The following is a 27,563-nucleotide window of genomic DNA, read 5'->3' on the forward strand; positions in this document are numbered from 1 at the left end:
GGTTGTATGTCGGCAACCTGCACTTTGGCATGTGCACACAAATCTCATGCAGGGCCACTGTGGGTCAGCCCTAATTCAGCCTGCACCATTTACACACTGTAGGCATTGTGGGTTATTTGTGGGCAGCACGCACACATATGTGAGCATGCCCACACAAATCCTATGCTAGGTTACTCTGGGTCAGCCCAAATTTACCATACAATATTTTACAATCTGAAAGTTTGTGTCATAACAAGTTCATATGAAGGGTATCTGAATATTTTTTATTGTTTTTGTCTGTGAGAGCTAGGTAGATTAGCTAGCTTAGTGGATAGGAGCAACACTGTGTGAAATGTAGTATCAGCTCTGAAAGATTTTCTAAACCAAAAGTGGAGAAAAATCAAGGTACCACAGCAGAGTTGTGCAGAGACCTTTGGAGCGGCACACACACACACACACATAGTAACATCTCATATTTTTCAAGACATATACTGTATAGCTACACATTTTTATTTATAAAAATATTTTTATTTAATATTTTGGATAGCTACGAATTTGCTCCATGGTGCTGATTCATAATCTCACCTTTATTATTGGTTGTGCTGATAATAAATAAATAAAAATATTAAATTATAAATGTTTTGTGCTTGACTATACACTTTGTGTAAGCCAGCAAGGTTATAAAAGTTACATATTTTTTATTTTTGCATGTGATATTTAATTGTGAGGATCATGTAACCAACGAATCCACCCCCCTCCCCCTCCCCCCTCCCTGCACGTGCCTTTACCACAGAGCAACGATCAAGCTTAAAGGCAAAGTCAGTGAGTGACTTTGGTCTGTCAAAGTGACTGAAAGGTAAGTTATAATTTCTGTTCTACTATACGCTTTTCTATTTTTTGCTAAGATACGCTAATGTGGTGCTAATGCAGTTACCACTCTCAGGTTATTGTAGCATTATAAGGGTAGCTATGTCGAAGTTAGCATTGTGCTAAAAAAAGTTAGCATTGTCCTAAGTTAGAATGAGAATTTACCTCACATTTAAATAACACGAGGGGCTCCCAAGTTGGCAGCTTATCTCGGCTCTTGGAGAAAGACTGCTGTTAAGTAAATTAACTTTATATCCAAGTATGTCAACAATAACCAGCTAAGGGAAATATTAAGGGAAATGGAAAATGGAAAGATATCCAGTTAAGCTAAGGGAAAGATATCCAGCTAAGCTAAGGGAAAGATAGCCAGTTAAGCTAAGGGAAAGATAGCCAGTTAAGCTAAGGGAAAGATAGCCAGTTAAGCTAAGGGAAAGATATCCAGCTAAGCTAAATTTGCGGTGTCTTTAATCCCACCTACACGTATTGTAAAGGGTATCGGTGAATGTGCAGGTAATATTTAATATTATTCTTTATTTAGGTGCTTCTAACCAACATTGTGGCCGTTCATCTGGGCAAACTCTGGGGTGTGTCAGCTCACAAATATATAAACACCAGTCAAAAGTCACGCGTCTCTTTTTTTTTTTTTTTTACGTTGTCGATTAATATTAAAACTATGAAAACAATTTATTGACGCATATGGTATTATCTAGTTAACAAAGAGGTGCATGGCCTTCAAAATCCCCTGACCTAAACCCAACTGAGATGTTGATTTAGGATGAGCTGGAGCTTTACTGTGTGTGCGTATATATATATATATATATATATATATATATATATATATATATATATATATATATATATATATATATATATATATATACACTGCTCAAAAAAATAAAGGGAACACTCAAATAACACAATAAGACTCCAAGTAAATCAAACTTCTGTGAAATTAAACTGTCCACTTAGGAAGCAACACTGATTGACAATCAATTTCACCTGCTGTTGTGCAAATAGAATAGACAACAGGTGGAAATTATTGGCAATTAGCAAGACACACTCAATAAAGTAGTGGTTCTGCAGGTGGGGACCACAGACCACTTCTCAGAACCTATGCTGTCTGGCTGATGTTTTGGTCAGTTTGGAATGTGGGTGGTGCTTTCACACTCGTGGTAGCATGAGACGGACTCTACAACCCACACAAGTGGCTCAGGTAGTGAAGCTCATCCAGGATGGCACATCAATGCAAGCTGTGGCAAGAAGGTTTGCTGTGTCTGTCAGCGTAGTGTCCAGAGGCTGGAGGCGCTACCAGGAGACAGGCCAGTACACCAGGAGACGTGGAGGAGGCCGTAGGAGGGCAACAACCCAGCAGCAGGACCGCTACCTCCGCCTTTGTGCAAGAAGGAACAGGAGGAGCACTGCCAGAGCCCTGCAAAATGACCTCCAGCAGGCCACAAATGTGCATGTGTCTGCACAAACGGTTAGAAACCGACTCCATGAGGATGGTATGAGGGCCCGACGTCCACAGATGGGGGTTGTGCTCACAGCCCAACACCGTACAGGACGCTTGGCATTTGCCAGAGAACACCAGGATTGGCAAATTCGCCACTGGCGCCTTGTGCTCTTCACAGATGAAAGCAGGTTCACACTGAGCACATGACAGACGTGACAGAGTCTGGAGACGCCGTGGAGAGCGGTCTGCTGCCTGCAACATCCTTCAGCATGACCGGTTTGGCAGTGGGTCAGTAATGGTGTGGGGTGGCATTTCTTTGGAGGGCCGCACAGTCCTCCATGTGCTCACCAGAGGTAGCCTGACTGCCATTAGGTACCGAGATGAGATCCTCAGACCCCTTGTGAGACCATATGCTGGTGCGGTTGGCCCTGGGTTCCTCCTAATGCAGGACACTGCTAGACCTCATGTGGCTGGAGTGTGTCAGCAGTTCCTGCAAGATGAAGGCATTGAAGCTATGGACTGGCCCGCCCGTTCCCCAGACCTGAATCCGATTGAGCACATCTGGGACATCATGTCTCGCTCCATCCACCAACGTCACGTTGCACCACAGACTGTCCAGGAGTTGGTGGATGCTTTAGTCCAGGTCTGGGAGGAGATCCCTCAGGAGACCATCCGCCACCTCATCAGGAGCATGCCCAGGCGTTGTAGGGAGGTCATACAGGCACGTGGAGGCCACACACAATACTGAGCCTCATTTTGACTTGTTTTAAGGACATTACATTAAAGTTGGATCAGCCTGTAGTGTGTTTTTTCACTTTAATTTTGTGTGTGGCTCCAAATCCAGGCCTCCATTGGTTAATAAATTTCATTTCCATTGATGATTTTTGTGTGATTTTGTTGTCAGCACATTCAACTTTGTACAGAACAGAGTATTCAATGAGAATATTTCATTCATTTAGATCTAGGATGTGTTATTTGAGTGTTCCCTTTATTTTTTTGAGCAGTGTATATATATATTTACACACCGGAACATACGTATATGTATTATTATGTTATTTTTATACTATTAATAATTATAATAATAATAAATTAATATTATTATCAATATTACTATTAATAATATTTGTACAATATCTATTAATATAATATATTAACAATAATAGTTTTAAGTTTAATGTTTATTAAACATTTATATATAAACATATGACTTATTTATTTAGCCATATGTATCTGTAGGAGTATTTTATTAATGCCAAAGTTCATCCTTTTGTAATTTAAATTTCAAAATATGTATCATATTGATGATTACAACACTTTTTTACATTTTTAGGGTGTAATACTGAATAAATACTGCATAATAATTGATAATTGTGCATCGATTGAGTGCGCTGTTTTGGGGGAGGAGTCAACAAAAACATTCTTTAACCTCCTTCGTTAATTTTCACGTTGCGAAGCTCTTTGGGAAACACTCGCAGAACTGGCTCGTTCTTTACTCACGTCATTCGTTAGTTCGTTAGTTATTCGCTAAGGTTGATCGTTTTCGGGAAACCCACCCCAGAGGCTTTGTTCCAGTAGCAATAATAGTATCAGTTTATTATTCATCTACTACATCAGTCTAGTGCATAATTCTTTGTTATTTTGTATTATGTTTGATATTTATATCATACCGTTTATTATAAATACTGTTTTTGCAAATGGAGATATTTATGCAGTACATGTTTATCTACATGCTAAAATATAAATTTGGGATTTACTTTACTTAAATAATGTTGTGTGTTGTTTATATTTCATACATGATACTTTGTAATAAATGTATTAATTTACTATACACTTTAAATTGTGTTATTTATATAATTGTTTTCCTGCCAGTTGCAAAAAATGTCAAAGTGCCAATAGCACAGCTTTAAATTTTCTTTCTTGAAAAGTGTTCTCTGTTCAATATTGCACAGTTTGGGGCCACAATTGGTTTTCCACTGAGGGCATGTGTGTGGGTGTGTGTTAGTGTTAGAGCTCTGCAAATCTCTGTTGGCCCAATGGGCCAATGCTTTGGTGTTGATTTTGCATAGAGGAGTATATCTTCGCTGGCCAAATGTGGGCTGCCTGAAAAGGGCCCACGCCGTGGGGCCAACGCTATACTGATGGGCAAATCTCCATTGGCCCAATGTGGGCTGCCTGAAATGGGCCGACGCCATGGTGCTGGTGCCGTCCCGATGAGCAAATCTCCGTTGGCCCTAAGTGGGCTGCCCATATGGGGCCGATGATGTGGGGCTGATACCGCACCGATGTGCAAATACCCATTGGTCCGATTTGGGCTGCCCGTATGGGGCCGATGGCGTGGGGCCGATACCGCACCAACGTGCAAGTCCCCAATGGCCCGATGTGGGCTGCCCATATGGGGCCGATGGCGTGGGGCCGATACCGCACCGATGTGCAAATCCCCAATGGCCCGATGTGGGCTGCCCATATGTGTGTCCGAAAAATACGGTATTGCCTTTGCCTCTGATATTGGATTGCTTGTGTATTACCTGGACTGTGTTTTCACTACTGCCTCTTGGATTACCTCTGACATTGGATCTCTCATGTATGAACTCTGGACTATCTCTCGTTTATGGTATGGTTTTGTCTTCATTGCTCTGGTTATTGGTGATTACCCATTTTTCTGTATTGACTACGTCTTACATCTGTTTATTTTATAATAAACACGTTTTTATCAGTATCTGCACTAGGGCTGGCCCGAATAGCGTTTTTTGAGCTCCGGATATTCGGCACTGATTCGAAGCGAATATTCGAATATTCGTTTAAAAAAAAAAAAAAAAAAGCAAATCACGGCCCCTTTAATCCACTGAAAAATGTTCAATTTGCTCTGACCGACGAGACATATTCACCCCGGATTTTTGGTGTTTTTATCCCGGATTTTTGTGTTTTCACCCCATATTTTTTCTGTGTTTTTAGCCCAGATTTCTTTGTGTTTTCATCCCGGAATTTCTGCTGCCCCACACCGCGGCTTATCCGCTGCGTAAGCAGGCTAGGAGGCTGCTGCTGCACGGTTTCTCCGCTGCGCAAGCCAGCCCAGTAAATTGCTGTTTGTGTTTTCACACTTAGGCTATTTGCTTAAAAAAACAAACAAAAAAAACGTTTGTTCAGGAAGTATTTTATATTCTTAAACATTGTTAATTATATTAGAGGACAGTCGTTGTAAACTGTACTTGGTCTATTTCGGTTAAAGGATTGTGCAGGGCATATTACTGATTTTGTATTTTTGCACTTGGGCTATAAGCTCAATATTAAATATTTCGTTTGTTTAGAAATTATTTTATATTTTTAAACCAAGTTAAATTATATTAGAGTAGAGGAAAGTCATTGTTAATGACGTTATTGTACTTGGTCTATTTCGGTTTAAGGATTGTGCAGGGCATAGTCTTATTACTGATTTTGTATTTTTGCACTTGGGCTATAAGCTCAATATTAAATATTTCGTTTGCTTAGAAATTATTTTATATTTTTAAACCATTTTAAATTATATTAGATAAGAGGACATTCGTTCAGACATCATTTTTGTAGGCCAGGCTTTTGTAACCGATTTAGCCCCTACTGTTGCCACATTACCCCTTACGTTTTATTATATAAATCAGTTTCAAAGAGCCTGCATTTTTTTTTATCATGTATAATAGAGGTCTGCGCGAGACTGATTTTTAAACCCACTCTTCCATGCTCCCGCGTTTCTGTCTTGTTACCGCTCCGCAAAAAAAATTGCTTCTTTTAATCCCGCGGCCGCCCGCCACATACACATTTCTGCCGCTCCCGCCCCACGTTCCTAATATAAATTAAATAAACTACATTTAATGCTTCAAATTTACTTATATATTTATTAAAACAGCAGCGCTGAATAGTGCGGTCCCGTTCCTTACCCCAGTCCAAACACCATCGGTGTGTGCGTGTGTGTGTCGGTCCATCCTGCGCGTTGAGAGTTTTCTTTAGGTTTTTTTTTTTTTTTTTTTTTACAATTATTACAGTTTTCTTAACTATTTATTAATTTGCTCCCGCATCGTCTGGATTAAACTCCCGCTCCAGCCAATAACAGTTCAGTTCTGTCCCGCGTGCAAGATATTCTGACGGGACCCGCGAGAACAGAAGTGGTTAGAGTGAGGTGGAACTCTGGAAAGGAGAAAAAAACGAATATCCGAATACCAAAATTAAAAACCGAATACCTACTCAACGAACGAATATCCGAATACCCGAATATTCGGGTCCAGCCCTAATCTGCACGTGTCTGCATTCTGTGCTCACCATGACACTGATAAAATGTACCATGCAGAATTTCAGGTCCAGCAAAACCAGGCGCAGACAGCTGTTATTTATAATAATGTGCTGTGTATTTTAAGAAAAAAATAAAATATTTGTTAGCTTGAGAAATACTACAACTGGTCAAAGACCACCCCCCATAAGATGGGTATAACCCAAATAGCTTTGCTATAATGCTAAACTAATAAAATTTCTAAAATGTCTTATACACCTGTTAATACTAAATTGACACAGTGTAAAACGCACAGTTTATAAATCAACTGCTCCAGAACAAAGACAATTATTAATAATTATCAATTGTTATTAATTACAAATTATTTTCTGGTTGATGTTTGTATTTTGTTTGTAATTTATCTCCCAGTCTATCTAGATTACAGAAATGTGAAATGTGAAGTAGTTTACAGACTTGGTATATGTAAAAATAAATAAAAACACCACAGGCTTATACATTAAACAGATTTTTTTCGAATTATAATTAGTTTAAACACCTATCAGTCTATCTAGAATTCTGAAAACGGAAGTTAAGCTTGATCAGCGATCTCACAGCGCCGATTTTTTGTTTTTGTTTTTAGCAACATACAAAACACAACAATATACAATAGTACAAACTCTTGTAGAGGATCACAGCTACAATTTAGAAGCTAGGGGGAGCATACACAAACATACAGACTAGAGGAGCAACGTAATAAAATGATAATCTTAGACAAAAGCTTACTAGAGATCTGGGGTGGGTTTCCCGAAAACGATCAACCTTAGTGAATAACGAACGAACTAACGAATGACGTGAGTAAAGAACGAGCCAGTTCTGCGAGTGTTTCCCAAAGAGCTTCGCAACGTGAAAATTAACGAACGAGGTTAAAGAACGTCTTTGTTGACTCCTCCCCCGAAACAGCGCACTTAATCGATCCACAAATATCGATTCAACACTGCCAATATGCAGTATTTATTCACTATTACACCCTAAAAACGTAGAAATGTGTTGTAATCAACAACATTATACTCCTAAAGATACATATGACTAAATAAATACTAAAAATCTAATCTATTTTAAAACATTAAACTTTTTTTTTTTATTTTTAAAACTATTATTGTTAATATATATATATTATATTAATATATACTATACTAATATTATTAATAGTAATATTAATTTATTATTATTTTAATTATTAATATTATAAAATAATATAATAATATACATATATGTTCCTGTGTGTGTGTGTATATATATATATATATATATATGTGTGTGTGTATATATATATATATATATATATATATATATATATATATATATATATATATATATATATATATATATATATATATTACATATTACATTTTAAACCAACAGAAATATGTTTTGTACTTTATACTGTGAAGCTCCAGCTCATCCTAAATCAATGGGCTTATGTCAGGGGATTGTCAAGGCCATGCACCTTTTTGTCTACTAATTCCATTTGCGTCAATTATTTTTCATGGTTTCAATATTAATCGACAATGTAAAAAAAAACAAAAAAACAAAACAAAAAACAGGGAAATGAGACGTGTCCAACTTTTGACTGATTTTTGCGAGCTGACACACCCCAGAGTTTGCCCAGATGAACGGCCACAATGTCGGTTAGAAGCTGATTAAGGAATAATATTAAATATTACCTGCACATTCACCGATACCCTTTACAGTACGTGTAGGTGTGAGTAAAGACACCGCAGGCGTCCCCTGCACCGGACCTACAGTACCAGGGATTTTCCCAATAGCATGGAAATATATTGTATTGTGCTGTAATTCCCGGGCTGGTGGGAAGTGTATATAAGTGTGTGTATGCCACATAACAGCCTGATTACAGAATCCACGGACTTGGTGACTTTGCAGCTTTGCTTAGACCGTGAGCATCCTCTGCAGAAACTGACTGATTGCATTTCTTGCAGCATTAATGTCAAGACTATCTTCGCTAATCTGGATTTTAATAATTTACTCGTGGGTTTGGTTGGCCAATTCCAATATGCCCAGTTAGACTACAAGCCACAGTTGGCATTATAATACAATATAATATAATATAATATAATATAATATAATATAATATAATATAACTTATTCACTCACTTACTCACTCGTCAACCGCTTTATCCGTTAAGGGTCGCGGGGGAGGAGGGGGGTTGGGGGGCGCTTGGTGGCTGGAGTCTATACCAACTGGCATCGGGCTGAAGGCAGTATACACCCTGGACAGGATGCCAATCCATCACAGGACAGACAGACACACAGACACATCCACTCACACACTCACACCTAATTGGCAATTTTTATCCTACATCCAATTAGCCTGAACTAATTTATATATATATAATTTATATAAATATAATATAATATAATATAATATTAATAATTATATAGTAATATAATTGATTATAATTAATAGTAATATAATATAATATAATAATGTTAATAATTATATAGTAATATAATTGATTATAAATAATAGTAATATAATATAATTGCTTCAAACACAGAAAGGATCATTTTCTTCCTCAAAATTGGCGGTCCCTGGTGTTTAAGGTGCTGAACTGCAAGTAGAGATCCCCTAAAGAAGCTCTTAAGAATAACGACTGGGTGAGGGCACTCGTTAATCTGCGAGCGAGTTTACGTAGTACTTTAGTTACGCACGGGTTTGGGAAACACTCTTTAATTAACGATCAATCTTAAGTACGAGTTAACGAAGTTCTTAGCGTTACAAAGCTTTCGGGAAACCCACCCCTGGTGTGAGATGATACTAGCAGTTTTCCATTTTCTTAATTTACTTAATGAAGAATAATATGACTTAAATTCATTCATGAAACAGGGGAAAGAGGGCTTATTTCCCTTTCAGTTACTGCAGTGAATGTGGTATTTTGCTAAAAGTAAAATTATATTTATTGCATCAGAGAAAGCTGAACTTAAGTTTTGCAAATAAAACAAAATGTCCTCCACCTCAAAAGAAGGAATATTAAGTTTGATATTAATCCAATTTCTGATGTCCATCCAAAAAGTGTGTGAATATTGACATGAAAAAAACAAATACTCCAGAGATTCATTTACTGACTTACAAAAAGTACATAATTCAACATCAAATTTGAATATTTTTTCAAGAAACAGGGCTACAGGATAAATCATATTTATAATTTTGAAATGAGTCTCCTTCACTTTAGGAGATATGGGCCAGTTAACAAATTTGGAATAAGCAAAAGTCATATTAATATTCTTATTATTAGGAAGTTTCTTGAAAGAAGCTCCATTATATTCATAGTAAATATTTTGTTTCAAATCATCATTGATAGTCTTATTATTACACTTAGTCTACTAAATTACAGTCGTTCACTTTTAATGTGGGCATCGAAACAGTCACCTTTGAATATAAAATGACTTGTTTGATTAACTGAATCAATGCTAAAGGAATCGCTTTGCACGCCTTCTTAACATCTTTAAAACTCCAAAGATTATATTGACGTATATTTGAGCATACATATTTGCAAGCAGGGTTATTTACCATTAAGCAGGGTTATTCACTATTATTCTATATAGTTTCCACACAGAATGGCCTCTGGACCACAGGGAACAGATGGAGTTAGGCTCTAACTTAAACACATTAGAAAGGGGAACACTTCTTTCCCCTCCCATACATTGAGTCAGACTTACTTATGTATGTGCGCTATAGGAGCGTACGTTAAGTGTTTCCAGACGTGAGGTGTTTTCAAACATAAAAGGCTGGACTTCAGCAATTCAAGCCAGAGAGCTACAGATCAGATTTGAGAAAACAACTCTCTCCAAGCAAACCTGGGTGCTTGTTGATGATGCTGTTCTTCGTACTAATTATTATTTTTTCTGTAATAGATTTTCTTATATACAAAGAACAGTATCAGCGAAGACTTATTTCATGCATCTACATGACATCACAGCTCAAGATACTACAGCTTGCTAATTTATCAGAAAACTCCATATTGTACTGTATTAATACACAGAATAAAACATGTTAGCAAATTAAAGTATCTTTGTCCATGCTGTTTAATAAAAACTGTTAATACAATGTAATAATAATTATACTTAATAATATTTAGTAACAATAATACTTAATAATTAATAATAATAATAATCAGATTATTATTAAAATTATTATTATTATTATAATACAATGCAATAAATACGTGAATGTGACAATAAGAATAAGAAGTCACTTCACACTTTGACATTGTTTAAAAAAAATACACAACTAAACAACCAGCATTGTCAGGTCCTCGCCCTGTTTTGTCTGTTCTTATGCCTGTGGTGTTGTTCCCACGTGACCCCTGCTTCTCTGTGTCCCCTGTCTCAGTAATTTTCCACCACAAGTCTCATTTGTAGCTCCGCCCCTACCCCAGGTGTTTCCAATTCTTGTGTGTTTCAAGTCACTATAAATATCCCTCCTCTGTCACTTGTCCCTGGTCGGTCTTTGCACTAACCTCTGTTGTTTTGTCTCTCTGTGTTTCTCCGCGTTTCATAGCCCTAGTCCTTGCTCTGTGTTTTTCTCTGTTTATTTCTTGTTTGGTTTTTTCTAGTTTCTTGTTTAGCTCCGTGTTCCTAGCTCCCTGTATATACCCTGCTTTGTGTTTATTTCTAGTTTAGCTCCTTGTATATATTCCCTGTTTGTTTATCGTTATTATTTTCTCTAGTTTGTTTATGTTCTCTAGTCCCCCTCGTTTATTTTGGTTTATTATCTTTGTTACGTGTTTACTTGTTTCTTTGTTTATCTTTGTTATTTATTTAATAAATTATTATTTGTTTTGCCCTTACCTGCACTTGCGTCCGTCTCCTCGTCTACCTGCCTGGGAAAAAACAGAATAGAAGAAACTAACATTTTGGTTGAGAAATATTTGGCATTATGAAGTAAAAATGAAGTATATCCTGTTAATTACTTATGATCTGGGCCAATAGTTTAAGGAATTTTAATAATAAAGAATATTTAAACATTTGTCATTTAAAAAGTTTAGGCATTTTACAATGTTTTTAACTGTTGTAAGCATGGTTAATTGATGTACATTTATTATAAATGTTACCAGTATTTAAAATATTTTGTTAAACATATACAGATATGTCTAACGACATGATTTAATGTTTAATTAAAGAAGCATTATGGAGAAAAATAGATTTTTTTAGCCACTTCCAGCATGTTTAATACTAGGCGAATAGTATAAATATGTAGATTTCAGAGGTTTGACTGTAAAAAAACTAGTGTTGCTGGGTAATACAGTTTTGCGCTGGGACTTTATTAATGTATTCTGATTCAGGAGACATAACTCTTTGATAAAAGTAACATTATAAGAAAAAATATATTTCTTTCAGCCACTGAAAGCATGGCAAAATTTACTTTAGCACATAAGTGCCACACTTCTTTACCAATGCGAACCTAAATCACTGGGAATTGGAAGAACTAAGACTAACTTGGCTGAAGATAAGTTTCTAACTTTAACTCGGAGCCTACTAAACGTGGTCAGCTCCGTTTCTAGAACAGGTAATTGAATCAGGCAACACTAAGATTTACCGGAGATAGAACTAACATCGCAATAAAAGTCCCGTCCTTTTATACATATATAATTTTTGTGTTATAATTATTATAATTATAAATACAGTTATTGTAGCTAACATTTTCACCATTTGACCAAAAAAATAAAATGAAATATAAACCATATTCCGACTAATGATCCATATATATTTATCCCCAATACTTCTGTTCTGTTCAAAGCATCTACCAAACCATTTAATTTACCACTTAAATACAAATTCAGACGCATTAAACAGCTAAACAATGTCTTCTTTATTATATCTGAACTGTTGTGTTAATGCTCCAGCCTGATGCTTTATTTACACTATCTAGCACTGAGTCTTGTGAAGCAGTTTTGTGTTAAATCCACCCTGTTCACTCTGTAACACAAGCACCCGTCCACCTGACCCTCTATTTCTGTATACATATATTACTGTGAAAAATCTGATTCAACATGCCATCATATTAATAATGCACTCTGTGTATTGAACATTGGAGTAAAATAAATGATATTGGGCAGATACAGTCTGCTTCTGATAGATACAATAAACGAACCAATGATAAATATTTTCAACAGGACAATTTTAAAATCGTATTGTATTTGTTAAGAAGAGCTAGCTGGTATTAAACCATGTAGAAGCCACTGTGGTGCATCTGATTAAAATGCTGGAGATGATGTACTCTGAAAACAGTATTTACTGCAGCAGAGGAGTTGTGGTATATACAGAATAGATCAATGCAATCCGACTGTGTGAGTGTGTGATTCTGAAACAACAGATATAAAAGGGATACTTGAACTACTTGAAACACATCACTGACTACAATTTACAACACTAACACCTAAACAAAGATACACACTTCTATGAGGTGTTATCTGGTAATAATAATAGGCAGATCAGAAACAGCTAGAAGCTATACAGAGCTATACAAAGAGCTGATCAGTTAGCATAGCATGTAACTCCTTGAAAGTACACCTACAACTAGGAAAGTAATAGTTATCTACACTTTATGAATAAACAGCAGTGTAGGTACTTACAGGTATCTGAATGCACACAAGAATTAAATGTCCTCGGTAATCCCACAAAACTTTACTAAACTGCACACCGTCCACTATCTCCACTGTTCCTCTACAGTAGAGGTGGGCGGATCGATCCAAATATCGATAATATCGATACCAACGCTGGTATTGGTATTGAGCAATACTCGTGTAAAAATATCGATATTCAAGCTTTTTTCTCTGCCGCACGCACTGACTGCTTCGCACGAGATTCACCACAGTCTACTCTCTGGTCTCTTGTTGTTGCACATGCGTCACATGGCTCAGCAAAGCCAGCCAAACCGCCACGCAGGTAGGCTCAGCCTGACCCCGCCCACTCAGCGCTCTCCTCGAGTCGACACGCCTCTACCTCAGGAGATTTTTGAGTTGAGTGATATTTTTTTACACTCTGTTTATTTAATAAAAACTTGCATTTGAATTGCACTGAAAGGAAGACAATTCCTTATTTTTTATTGTTTTTCCAAATGACAATTCTATTAAAAAAAAGAAACAAAGAAACAAAGAACTAGAAAAGATGTCTAGTGAGGGGAGAATTTTTATTTAATTTTTTTATTTTATTTTTAAACTTTGTTGTGTTACTGTTCCATTGTTTCTAAACAAAAAATGTTGATTATGATACTAAAGTATTTTGTTATCACTTACAATGTTTGGTGAAATTATATCCTAGGTTTTTGGATCATTTGGATCTATAAAGCTTAAATATTAAAAAGTATCGGTATCAGTATCGATATCGGCAATACTGGCCCTGCGTTTACTTGGTATCGGATCGATACCAAAATTCCTGGTATCGCCCACCTCTACTCTACAGAAGTCCTCTCTATCTGTGGTATGCAAGCCCCCAATTGAGGCCCCTCAGTCTCAGCATCGCTCTGATTGGCTAAACAAGCGGAAGCATGAGGGTTGCAGGCACTGTGGGTGGGACTCAGTGGAGGAGCTATTTAGCTCCTGAAGTCTTTGGGCCGACTCTTGGCTCTTTGTAACAGTAATTGTAAAATATAAAAAAATATAAATAATCTCAGGTGTGTTTGTGCTTCTAATAATGATATAAAACATTATGTTCTAAAGAACAGATTCTTCTATTAAATCTCTGCAGGCCCTATTTACCATAATAAGAACAGAAACATTCCCCAAGATTCACTGATTTGTACACTGTAGAGAAAAGAATATATGAATTATAAGAAACAGTGAAGGTGTGAGTAATGTTTTAAAAAAAAACAACTAAATTTAAGTTTAAGAACTGTGTAAATAAACGTTAAATCTGTTAGCTAGTAAACGCTAACAATTAAATAAACTGAGGTAAAATTTGAGGATAATTTACTCTTACTGAGGCAAATTAGCTTAAAACAGATAGTAATTTGTAGAATTGTTAGAATGGTGGCAATTAGTTCCTCCAAACCGTTTAAAAAACCTTTCTAGGTCACAGAAAACAAAAAATAAATGCTCTTTCTCCTCAGAAACTTTGGGTACATTCAGTAGCTAGCTTAGCCAACACTAGGAAGCTAGCTAATTCAGCTTTTTCCTAACTTACCAAAAATCAGCCTTTAATTATACTAATTAAATCTGAATTAGTTTAATCTCATAAATTTACCCATAAATTATTCGTGCTTTTCTCAGTTTATTAAACAGTATAAGAGAAAGAGAGCTAATTCACTGCTAACTCTGTTAGCTGCTAACAGGCTAATGTTGACAGGAATCTGACAGGAGAGAATCTACTGCTGAATCAAAGCCTCATAAAGAGCAGGGGCTCATTTATAAAGAGTGCGTACGCTTAAAAAGAGGGCAGAAATGTGCGTAAGCAACATCTCACGCAAGAATTGTGATTTATAAAGAAATACTTGGTGTGAAAACGAGCGTACATTTAAGCAAGGTTTAAGGCATGCGTATGCCTTCAAAAGTGTGCGGAGAGAGCGGGAATTAGTGGCATCATGTGGTAAAGTAGGGAATTGTTAGTAAATGCGCAAGCTTTTCTTCCTTCCGCATATTAGTTACCACATAAATCAAAATTAACAAAGGAAGATTAAGCATTACTTTCCTTTATTTTTTACTTTATTACATATTTTTTTCTGCATGTATAGTTAAAATTATTTCTGTATCTTATTCTGTATTATATGTATATGTAGTGTTAATTTTCCACTAACTTGTATATTTCACTTTGTAGTTTATATCAGTTTTTTTTTAAATAATAGTCATTAAAACAGCAAATGCTACATTTGTACATTTAGCTAGGCTAGCTAACAATAACAATAGACAGTAAAACAGGAAATGCTTTGTTTATACATTTGGTCAGTAAAATAGCAAATCCTGTATCGTGGCACGAGATCTCACGAGATTAAGACGTGACGATATTTCTCATCAAGCTTAAACCTCTCACAGTTTAGTGTGGACTTTTTAAGATACAACACTGGCAACTGGCAACACAGTAGCAGGGAGTTTGGTGGTTGAGCAGTGAGCAGAAGAGGAAAATTCGGGGAATTTGCATAGAACAGAGGTCACGGGCGGACCGTGGTCCGGGTCCGGACCCAAACCTATTGAGAAGGATTTAATTGTATACACGCTTTGCGGCGCAGTAAATCACAGACCAATCACGTGTGAGGTAATATCACCAACCACTCTCTTCAGTCAATCAGATCTGTGCAGACGTGGAAAAAATAAATAAATAAACACACCGCTCCTCACGCGGGATCGAACCCGTGTTGTCAGGGTCGCGGCCCCGCTACTCCGGCTGTTGAATTGGGACATGGCCGTGAAAAAACGCCTTTATAAGGAGATAGTGAGCCTGGGCGAGAATGGGCGGAAAAACGAGAACGGACGAAAACTAAAGTCACGCCGAGTGCGACAGAGAGACAGGCGAGGAATTTTGTATAACTGGATCATTCTGAATTCTAATTAAATACTCCTGGCATAGAAGATGCTTCTGCTACTTTTAACAGAGTGACAGACGGTAACAGAGTGACCAACAAGACTGTACTGTGCTTAAAACATGTTCTGTCTCTGTTTGCACTTCAAGCATAGTCTTAATATGACTGGTTATGCATAGTTACATTACAAGAGATTTAGGAAAAAAAACACAAACCATAGTCTTAATATAACTGGATATGACAATCTCAGGCCTATAGGTTTCATGTCAAACATGTGTTGAGAAAACACAATGAGACTGGAGATCTGCAATATAAAAGCCGTTTATTAAAACACACATGGGTAAATATAGAGGTGAAGTAATACAAAGATAATAGTTTGTACTGGATAAAAACAATTAAGAAACGACATTATTTGGATATTCTTAGTAACTTTGGAGATTAAAAAAACCATAAGCAACATTTAATATTCAATAAGGAAAAGATAAGAGAGTATAAAACTTGAGTAATACAACACAACCAAATATCCCTCTATAGTAACAGATTTTTAATTGGACTGAACCATAGACAAACAAGAACACCAGCAGAGGGAGTGAATGAGCCTGTAACCTTACTGCGCAACAGTAACTAACCTAAAAACTGAGCTCTGTCTCACAAAGAATGTCCTGGAATATTCAAACATACAAGACATACAAACATAACATGGAATTCTATACACATCATCCCTGGATAAGAATAGTTTTGCTGAACCTGTAAAATCCATTGTTAAATACAGTTCATATTTGTTTCTGGTGGAATTTATGATTTGCGCTTTTAATTGCCATGGGACAAATTTGGGACATTTTTCTCTCCTGTGTGAATGCGCTGGTGTTTTTTGAGAGTACTCTGTTGATTAAAACTCTTCCCACAGTCTGAGCAGTAATACGATTTCTCTCCTGTGTGAATGCGCTGGTGTTTTTTGAGATTACTCTGTATAGTAAAACTCTTCCCACAGTCTGAGCAGTAATACGATTTCTCTCCTGTGTGAATGCGCTGGTGATTTTTGAGATTACTCTGTATAGTAAAACTCTTCCCACAGTCTGAGCAGTGATATGGTTTCTCTCCTGTGTGAATGCGCTGGTGTATTTTGAGAGCACTCTGTTCAGTAAAACTCTTCCCACAGTCTGAGCAGTGATACGGTTTCTCTCCTGTGTGAATGCGCTGGTGATTTTTGAGATTACTCTGTATAGTAAAACTCTTCCCACAGTCTGAGCAGTGATATGGTTTCTCTCCTGTGTGAATGCGCTGGTGTATTTTGAGAGCACTCTGTTCAGTAAAACTCTTCCCACAGTCTGAGCAGTGATGCGGTTTCTCTCCTGTGTGAATGCGCTGATGCCGTTTGACAGTCTCCAGTCGATTAAAGCTCTTCCCACAGTCTGAGCAGTAATAAGGTTTCTCTCCTGTGTGAATGCGCTGATGTATTTTAAGTTTACTCTGGGTAGTAAAAATCTTCCCACAGTCTGAGCAGTGATATGGTTTTACTCCTGTGTGAATGCGCTGGTGTATTTTGAGAGCACTCTGTTCAGTAAAACTCTTCCCACAGTCTGAGCAGTGATGCAGTTTCTCTCCTGTGTGAATGCGCTGATGCCATTTGACAGTCTCCAGTCGATTAAAGCTCTTCCCACAGTCTGAGCAGTAATAAGGTTTCTCTCCTGTGTGAATGCGCTGATGTATTTTAAGTTTACTCTGGGTAGTAAAAATCTTCCCACAGTCTGAGCAGTGATATGGTTTTACTCCTGTGTGAATGCGCTGGTGTGTTTTGAGATGATTCTGTTGATTAAAACTCTTTCCACAGTCTGAGCAGTGAAATGGTTTCACTCCTGTGTGAATGCGCTGGTGTTTTTTGAGATCACTCTGTCTAGTAAAACTCTTGACAGAGTGCTGATGTTTCTCCATGTCGGGACTTGGCTTCATTTGTCTTTTAAATGTAGCAAACAATTTTTGCGTGTTCTGGAGATTCTTCAGGACGGCTTCTGCTTCACCTCTTTCAGCAGTTTAACTTTGCTCTTAGTTAAATATCCTGGTTGTTGGTGATGAATTTCAGGAAAATATTTTAATTTCTGGAAAACACAAAGAAAAATGCCATTGAATATTAAAATAAAAGCAGGTCAATTAACTAAAGAGATTCTAAGTCATTCTAAGTGAGTGATGTTACCCTTTAATCTGAAGCTTTGAGGCGTGTGCCGAAAAAACGACACACATTGGTTCGAATCACATTGCCGATGCTTGATTTGTTCTTCATCACGACAGATGATGTCCAAAGCTTTTTCCTTTAAACCAATTTATAAAAGTTTCCACACATTAACCAAATACATTAATCCAAATCAATGCTTCACAAACCTGATTTTTTTTTTAACAACTCCTGATAACAGTTCATTATTTTCCACCACACTGGCTTCAGGCTAACAGTGATATGCGCTCCTGAGTTCAAGATGTGTTTTTTGGAAATGTTGATCCGATGCAGTTGTCTTGTTGGTGCAGGGAATTGTAGTTCAAAATAAAATCACAGCAAAATAATGACATTTTTACTGTTACAACACATCAACCAACCTCCAACAGGAGTGTAAAACATAAGAGTCTCTTTTGTTTACTAAAGGTTAACACAATTATAACAATTTGTAAGAATTCATATTATTTTATGTAGTTCTTTTTCAATTATTTTTGTAGTCTTTTTAACCTCTTACACAAATGTTTAATTGTGTATTTTTGTCAAGTTGCTCAAAGTGTGATTCTTCTTCTTATTTTTATTATCAAATTCATGTTTTTGTTATTATTATTATTATCATCATTATTAAAGTATCAGCAAAAGAGCAGCTGGAGACTGTATTCCACAGTAATGGTTTAACTGGGATTTCTTAAAAACAGCGGGGCTAAAGATGTTGTAATTTGCTAATATTGTGTTTGTTATTACAGTGAAATAGCTTTCTGTTAAATCAGTAAGCTAATAAATGTTACTTGTGAAATTCCTCTTCTTGCCTGAACTTTTCCTCACTATAATCACTAAATCTTTCATTCTTACATTTAATATTAAAGTGGACTTTTATTTTGACGGGAGAGTCACATAGGCTTGTTCGAGATGCGGCTGCGCCTCGCCTTGCTGGTCAGCGAGAGCAGCCGCGTGCAGGTGGGCGGGGTGGAGGAGCGGAGAAGTCAGATCGGACAGTCTCCACCTGCAGCCCACGTGAACAACACAGGATCTCGCGATGGATGCGCTGTTCGTTTACTTCTGGTGTGAATAAAATCGCAAAAGTGAAACAGAGATAACATGAGTGTTATTAAATTGAGATAAAACTTGTTATAAATATTCACAAAACATACTGTCATGTTACAGATGTATTGTGTAGTACTAAATTAATAATGGGATTAAATTTTTATTTGCAGACCAGCTTTTCTGTCCTTTGTTCTTGGTAGGGCTGGGGCGACGCGTCGACATAATCGACGTCATCGATTACGAAAATACATCGATTTGCATAACGTGCGTCGGCGCGTCGTAAATATGATCAGAACTATGTTAATTAACACGGTAACATAGAAGCATAGAACTATTATTTAATTAAAATGATTTTTAAGAACAGCTAAACACAGTTCTGCAAGTCAAACGCGGAGGAGTTCACGTGCGAGAGAGAGAGAGACACACACACACAGAGAGAGAGAGAGAGAGAGAGACAGAGAGAGAGAGAGAGAGAGAGAGAGACACACACACACAGAGAGAGAGAGAGAGAGAGAGATTCGCTTGTTCTGGTGAGAGCTCATATTCTAGTCCCATACATAATTCTGCAGCTCCCTCAGTGTTTTCTGCCGTATTTTGCGGCTAGCGCGAGCGCTTACAACTGACACCGCGGACCGCGAGGTGTCGCCGCGTTTGTGCCGAATCCGACTCTCTGCTGAATCTGACTCCCGCTTCGCGGACAGAATCGGCACAACACCCCCGCTGTAGAACTGCGGTAGTGAAAACAGCGCTTATAAATAAATTAGTTTAGTTTCACTTTCAGTTTTCGTTATTTTCGTAATTTTTTGTAAATAAAAATATAATTAAAAAACAGACGCCTACATCTCGGACTATTTTCTGGAGCCCGGGTCGGATTTCGGGTCGGACCTCGGGTCATGTCGGGTTCGGGCAGAGAATCTAAGCTCTAGAGAGCTTGGACTCCGGAGAGCAATCTCCAGCTACAAAAAAACGCCAGCGGGCATCTAAAGTTTGGGAGCATTTCACGCAAAAGGGCAACAATGTGGTCCTCTGCCATATGTGCAAAAGGAGCACTTGAAGCGCAAACATCCAGGAGCACTATGTCAACAGGGTCACACAGTAAGTTACCGTTTACATCAGGGTCTCCGCGGGTGTCCTTAAAAAGACTTAAGGCTGTCTACCAAAGGTTTTAAACCTGCCACAGGCAGAAATTATACAGTTTTGGTTTATATTTGTGCATGGCATTTCGCAGTTTCCAGAAACAGTAGCATTATTCATAAGTTCAGGTGTTTAGCTAAGCTAGCTGCCTTAAGTTATTTTAGCTAGCGCCGTCGGCGCTGCGGTGTTACACCGTTTTCTGTCACCGTCGGAATTTTGTGACCAGTGCTCACGGTTATGAGCGTTCATTGGCAAAACAGAAGCTTTCTATACCTACACCTTACCCTCAGCCCTAAACTGAACCGTTTTGGCCAGTCGGGGTAAACATTATACGAACACGTTTCGAATCGGCCAGTGCACCGGTCTGCTGAGAACTACTTGCCAGTGGTCACAAAATCTAGCGGTCACAGAAAACAGTGCAACACACGGTTGTGGTGTATGGGAGCTTATTCATTTTTAGCGTTATAGATCTAAACGTGTTGTACATGTAAGTGATTATAAGTGTGGGGTTTGGTTTAGTAGGCTTGTGTTCTTGTTGTTGTTGTTGTTATTATATATAAATATAGTAATTTATCGTTTGCTTTAAAACGTAAAATAACAATTATTTAAATATGTTTCTCAATAAATAGATTAGTCGACTAATCGAAAAAAATAATCGTTAGAATAATCGTTTAAAAAATAATCGTTAGGGACAGCCCTAGTTCTTGGAAATAAATACATCATGCTCATTTACACAGCTTTAATTGTTTAGCGCATTTCACAACACAAAAACAATAGAAGAAAAGAAAAGTAGATCTCAGTATAATAGTTATGTAGGTTTAAAGATAATTAATAAGAGCAGTTCAGGGCGCTTTATAAAACAGTAAAAATGATAGCAGTTGAGCTTTATTATGATATAAAATGCAGATTATGAACAAATAAATATTTTTGAATACTGCATGAAAATGAACTGTCTTGCTACTAGATATGACAGTGTAAATACTGTGTTTTTTAAGGGGTTTTAGAGGAGATATATATTTTAAAATAAAAAGATTCACACGTGATAGGTGTCGGTGGATCTTCTAACCAATAGGGATTAAGCTCTGTCGTCATCAGGGCGGCTCTAGGCTCCCGCAGTTGGTGGGAAGCAACTGCAGCGCCTGGGTCAGACGGCTGCAGGCAGATTTCACTCGCGGGACTATAACGCCGGAAGTCATCGTCACGTGATGAAGGCGCAGACGCAAGTCGGACAAAAAAACTAACCAGCATGCACCATACCGAGCCAGGCGGCGATCGGACTGCGCAGCGCCGGGTTAAGTCGAACAAGCCTACATGACTTACCAGCAACTGTTGTGGTGGAACCGGATTAAGTAAAGGAAAATTAACTAAACTAAACTAAATTAGTGTAACTAAGAAATGTGTAGAGACTGATCACACAAACTTAAAAAGGAATTTCCACAGAACTGATTTATCTCAGGTGTGTATTAGTGATGTGGGGGAGGGGGGGCAGGAGTGTGAGCTTCCGTTATCCTGCGTATGATCTGTAAAGCCCCCCCATCCCCAGCTCCACGACCCCCTACTGCAGACTGCTGAGCAGAGCTAGGAGAAGATCCAGTGCTGGTGGTGTAAATGCTGCACATGCTGAAGGTGCTGAAGGTGGCGTGGGTGTAGGAGTGAATGTAGAACAGCGTGATGGAGAGAGAGAGAGAGAGAGAGAGAGAGAGAAACTTCTCCGTACCTTCTGTAGTTCAGCTGATCCCTCTCTTCCTCCTCTCCAGCTACAGACCCCGGAAGCTCAGCGTCATCCGGGTTATGTAGAGCCCCGCCCCCTCCCCCGCTATATCACATTATACCCCATCACCGCTAGAGGGAGCCCGCGAGGGAGTCCTCAATACATGGAGCTGAATGGAGCTAAACAGCTAAAACTCTCATTTAAAACAGTGTATAACTACTTCTCTGGAGTTTTCCTTTAATTTTACAAAGTAGAACAAAGTATTTCACTAAAATAGGACAGAAAACGTACCTCTATATTTCCATTTTCTAAAACTAATGTTTTGTATTAAGTAGATTTACTAGCATTACTGCTACTGATGCTGGAGTTACACCCAGAGCTCATTTAAATGGTAGAATTCCAAGGATGATGATATTTAAAGCAAGGCAGTGAGAACTTTAAAAGTACACAGATAGTTTATTAAAGCACTCTTATACACACAGTTCCTACAGATAGTTTATTAAAAACACTGTTTATACACACAGTTCCTACAGATAGTTTATTAAAACACTGTTTATACACACAGTTCCTACAGATAGTTTATTAAAAAACACTGTTTATACACACAGTGCCTACAGATAGTTTATTAAAGCACTCTTATACACACAGTTCCTACTGATAGTTTATTAAAAACACTGTTTATACACACAGTTCCTACAGATAGTTTATTAAAAACACTGTTTATACACACAGTTCCTACAGATAGTTTATTAAAAACACTGTTTATACACACAGTTCCTACAGATAGTTTATTAAAACACTGTTTATACACACAGTACCTTCAGATAGTTTATTAAAGCACTCTTATACACACAGTTCCTACAGATAGTTTATTAAAACACTGTTTATACACACAGTTCCTACAGATAGTTTATTAAAAACACTGTTTATACACACAGTTCCTACAGATAGTTTATTAAAAACACTGTTTATACACACAGTTCCTACAGATAGTTTATTAAAAACACTGTTTATACACACAGTACCTACAGATAGTTTATTAAAAACACTGTTTATACACACAGTACCTACTGATAGTTTATTAAAAACACTGTTTATACACACAGTTCCTACAGATAGTTTATTAAAAACACTGTTTATACACACAGTTCCTACATATAGTTTATTAAAACACTGTTTATACACACAGTTCCTACAGATAGTTTATTAAAAACACTGTTTATACACACAGTGCCTACAGATAGTTTATTAAAGCACTCTTATACACACAGTTCCTACTGATAGTTTATTAAAAACACTGTTTATACACACAGTGCCTACAGATAGTTTATTAAAAACACTGTTTATACACACAGTTCCTACAGATAGTTTATTAAAAACACTGTTTATACACACAGTACCTACAGATAGTTTATTAAAAACACTGTTTATACACACAGTACCTACAGATAGTTTATTAAAAACACTGTTTATACACACAGTTCCTACAGATAGTTTATTAAAACACTGTTTATACACACAGTTCCTACTGATAGTTTATTAAAAACACTGTTTATACACACAGTTCCTACAGATAGTTTATTAAAAACACTGTTTATACACACAGTTCCTACAGATAGTTTATTAAAAACACTGTTTATACACACAGTTCCTACAGATAGTTTATTAAAAACACTGTTTATACACACAGTTCCTACAGATAGTTTATTAAAAACACTGTTTATACACACAGTACCTACAGATAGTTTATTAAAAACACTGTTTATACACACAGTACCTACAGATAGTTTATTAAAAACACTGTTTATACACACAGTACCTACAGATAGTTTATTAAAAACACTGTTTATACACACAGTACCTACAGATAGTTTATTAAAAACACTGTTTATACACACAGTTCCTACAGATAGTTTATTAAAAACACTGTTTATACACACAGTTCCTACAGATAGTTTATTAAAAACACTGTTTATACACACAGTTCCTACAGATAGTTTATTAAAACACTGTTTATACACACAGTTCCTACTGATAGTTTATTAAAAACACTGTTTATACACACAGTTCCTACAGATAGTTTATTAAAAACACTGTTTATACACACAGTTCCTACATATAGTTTATTAAAACACTGTTTATACACACAGTTCCTACAGATAGTTTATTAAAAACACTGTTTATACACACAGTGCCTACAGATAGTTTATTAAAGCACTCTTATACACACAGTTCCTACTGATAGTTTATTAAAAACACTGTTTATACACACAGTGCCTACAGATAGTTTATTAAAAACACTGTTTATACACACAGTTCCTACAGATAGTTTATTAAAAACACTGTTTATACACACAGTACCTACAGATAGTTTATTAAAAACACTGTTTATACACACAGTACCTACAGATAGTTTATTAAAAACACTGTTTATACACACAGTTCCTACAGATAGTTTATTAAAACACTGTTTATACACACAGTTCCTACTGATAGTTTATTAAAAACACTGTTTATACACACAGTTCCTACAGATAGTTTATTAAAAACACTGTTTATACACACAGTTCCTACAGATAGTTTATTAAAAACACTGTTTATACACACAGTTCCTACAGATAGTTTATTAAAAACACTGTTTATACACACAGTTCCTACAGATAGTTTATTAAAAACACTGTTTATACACACAGTACCTACAGATAGTTTATTAAAAACACTGTTTATACACACAGTACCTACAGATAGTTTATTAAAAACACTGTTTATACACACAGTACCTACAGATAGTTTATTAAAAACACTGTTTATACACACAGTACCTACAGATAGTTTATTAAAAACACTGTTTATACACACAGTTCCTACAGATAGTTTATTAAAAACACTGTTTATACACACAGTTCCTACAGATAGTTTATTAAAAACACTGTTTATACACACAGTTCCTACAGATAGTTTATTAAAAACACTGTTTATACACACAGTTCCTACAGATAGTTTATTAAAACACTGTTTATACACACAGTTCCTACTGATAGTTTATTAAAAACACTGTTTATACACACAGTTCCTACAGATAGTTTATTAAAAACACTGTTTATACACACAGTTCCTACATATAGTTTATTAAAACACTGTTTATACACACAGTTCCTACAGATAGTTTATTAAAAACACTGTTTATACACACAGTGCCTACAGATAGTTTATTAAAGCACTCTTATACACACAGTTCCTACTGATAGTTTATTAAAAACACTGTTTATACACACAGTGCCTACAGATAGTTTATTAAAAACACTGTTTATACACACAGTTCCTACAGATAGTTTATTAAAAACACTGTTTATACACACAGTACCTACAGATAGTTTATTAAAAACACTGTTTATACACACAGTACCTACAGATAGTTTATTAAAAACACTGTTTATACACACAGTTCCTACTGATAGTTTATTAAAAACACTGTTTATACACACAGTACCTACAGATAGTTTATTAAAACACTGTTTATACACACAGTTCCTACTGATAGTTTATTAAAAACACTGTTTATACACACAGTTCCTACAGATAGTTTATTAAAAACACTGTTTATACACACAGTTCCTACAGATAGTTTATTAAAAACACTGTTTATACACACAGTTCCTACAGATAGTTTATTAAAAACACTGTTTATACACACAGTACCTACAGATAGTTTATTAAAAACACTGTTTATACACACAGTACCTACAGATAGTTTATTAAAAACACTGTTTATACACACAGTTCCTACAGATAGTTTATTAAAAACACTGTTTATACACACAGTTCCTACAGATAGTTTATTAAAAACACTGTTTATACACACAGTTCCTACAGATAGTTTATTAAAAACACTGTTTATACACACAGTTCCTACAGATAGTTTATTAAAACACTGTTTATACACACAGTTCCTACTGATAGTTTATTAAAAACACTGTTTATACACACAGTTCCTACAGATAGTTTATTAAAAACACTGTTTATACACACAGTTCCTACATATAGTTTATTAAAACACTGTTTATACACACAGTTCCTACAGATAGTTTATTAAAAACACTGTTTATACACACAGTGCCTACAGATAGTTTATTAAAGCACTCTTATACACACAGTTCCTACTGATAGTTTATTAAAAACACTGTTTATACACACAGTGCCTACAGATAGTTTATTAAAAACACTGTTTATACACACAGTTCCTACAGATAGTTTATTAAAAACACTGTTTATACACACAGTACCTACAGATAGTTTATTAAAAACACTGTTTATACACACAGTACCTACAGATAGTTTATTAAAAACACTGTTTATACACACAGTTCCTACTGATAGTTTATTAAAAACACTGTTTATACACACAGTACCTACAGATAGTTTATTAAAACACTGTTTATACACACAGTTCCTACTGATAGTTTATTAAAAACACTGTTTATACACACAGTTCCTACAGATAGTTTATTAAAAACACTGTTTATACACACAGTTCCTACAGATAGTTTATTAAAAACACTGTTTATACACACAGTTCCTACAGATAGTTTATTAAAAACACTGTTTATACACACAGTACCTACAGATAGTTTATTAAAAACACTGTTTATACACACAGTACCTACAGATAGTTTATTAAAAACACTGTTTATACACACAGTTCCTACAGATAGTTTATTAAAAACACTGTTTATACACACAGTTCCTACAGATAGTTTATTAAAACACTGTTTATACACACAGTTCCTACTGATAGTTTATTAAAAACACTGTTTATACACACAGTTCCTACAGATAGTTTATTAAAAACACTGTTTATACACACAGTTCCTACAGATAGTTTATTAAAAACACTGTTTATACACACAGTGCCTACAGATTAGTTTATTAAAGCACTCTTATACACACAGTTCCTTGTCGTAGTTAAGCCAGGAAAGGTCTGATGACAAGCACGAATGAATAGGTAGGAAAGGGGAATAGATTGGAAGATTAATGTCGAGGAAATGCATAACTTTCCAGTTGTTGCTGAAAATATCTCTATAATATTGATGCATTTTTAAGCATTTCTTGTCAGTTGACTTATTGTGGCTTGACTAGCTGAAGGTATTGTGTATATAAACTATCTGTGTATATAAACTATCACACTGTATTTCGGAATGTTGGGGGAGATCGGAGGTGGGCTATTCAACAAAAGTTTATACTCGTTATTGACTACAAATCAAGTCCATGTATATAACTTCTCCCCTAAACTGAAAAGGAGAAAACAGGGGATGGAAAAACAAACAGATTATGGGTCAGATTAGAACTGTATTTGTATGTGAAAAGACATTTTTAAGGCCTTATGCCTCTGTAAAAGCTGGGCTGCCA

General features: G+C 36.3%; 2 protein-coding genes across 4 annotated transcripts in view; one reads left to right on the plus strand and one right to left on the minus strand.

Annotated features, from left to right (window-relative positions):
* Positions 1 to 27,563, plus strand: part of LOC125801385 (zinc finger protein 239-like) — a 187,417-nt gene that overhangs the window by 67,725 nt on the left and 92,129 nt on the right. The window lies entirely within an intron of this gene.
* The window catches only part of LOC125801268 (zinc finger protein 239-like), a 305,512-nt gene that overhangs the window by 6,219 nt on the left and 271,730 nt on the right, over positions 1 to 27,563 (minus strand). The window contains exons 1-2 of one of the 3 annotated variants that reach the window (XM_049477714.1): positions 22,164 to 22,224; positions 16,371 to 18,161 (exon numbers count right to left, since the gene is read on the minus strand). In XM_049477714.1, coding sequence (XP_049333671.1) covers positions 16,876 to 18,015 — 1,140 coding nt within the window. In that variant the 5' untranslated portion in view covers positions 18,016 to 18,161; positions 22,164 to 22,224 and the 3' untranslated portion in view covers positions 16,371 to 16,875. Of the gene's footprint in view, positions 1 to 13,186; positions 18,162 to 22,163; positions 22,225 to 27,563 lie in introns of those variants that run through there. The other 2 variants (XM_049477715.1, XM_049477713.1) reach the window with 2 other exon arrangements.

This window comes from Astyanax mexicanus, chromosome 4 (assembly GCF_023375975.1).
Source record: "Astyanax mexicanus isolate ESR-SI-001 chromosome 4, AstMex3_surface, whole genome shotgun sequence".
NCBI classification, from domain to species: domain Eukaryota; kingdom Metazoa; phylum Chordata; class Actinopteri; order Characiformes; family Acestrorhamphidae; genus Astyanax; species Astyanax mexicanus.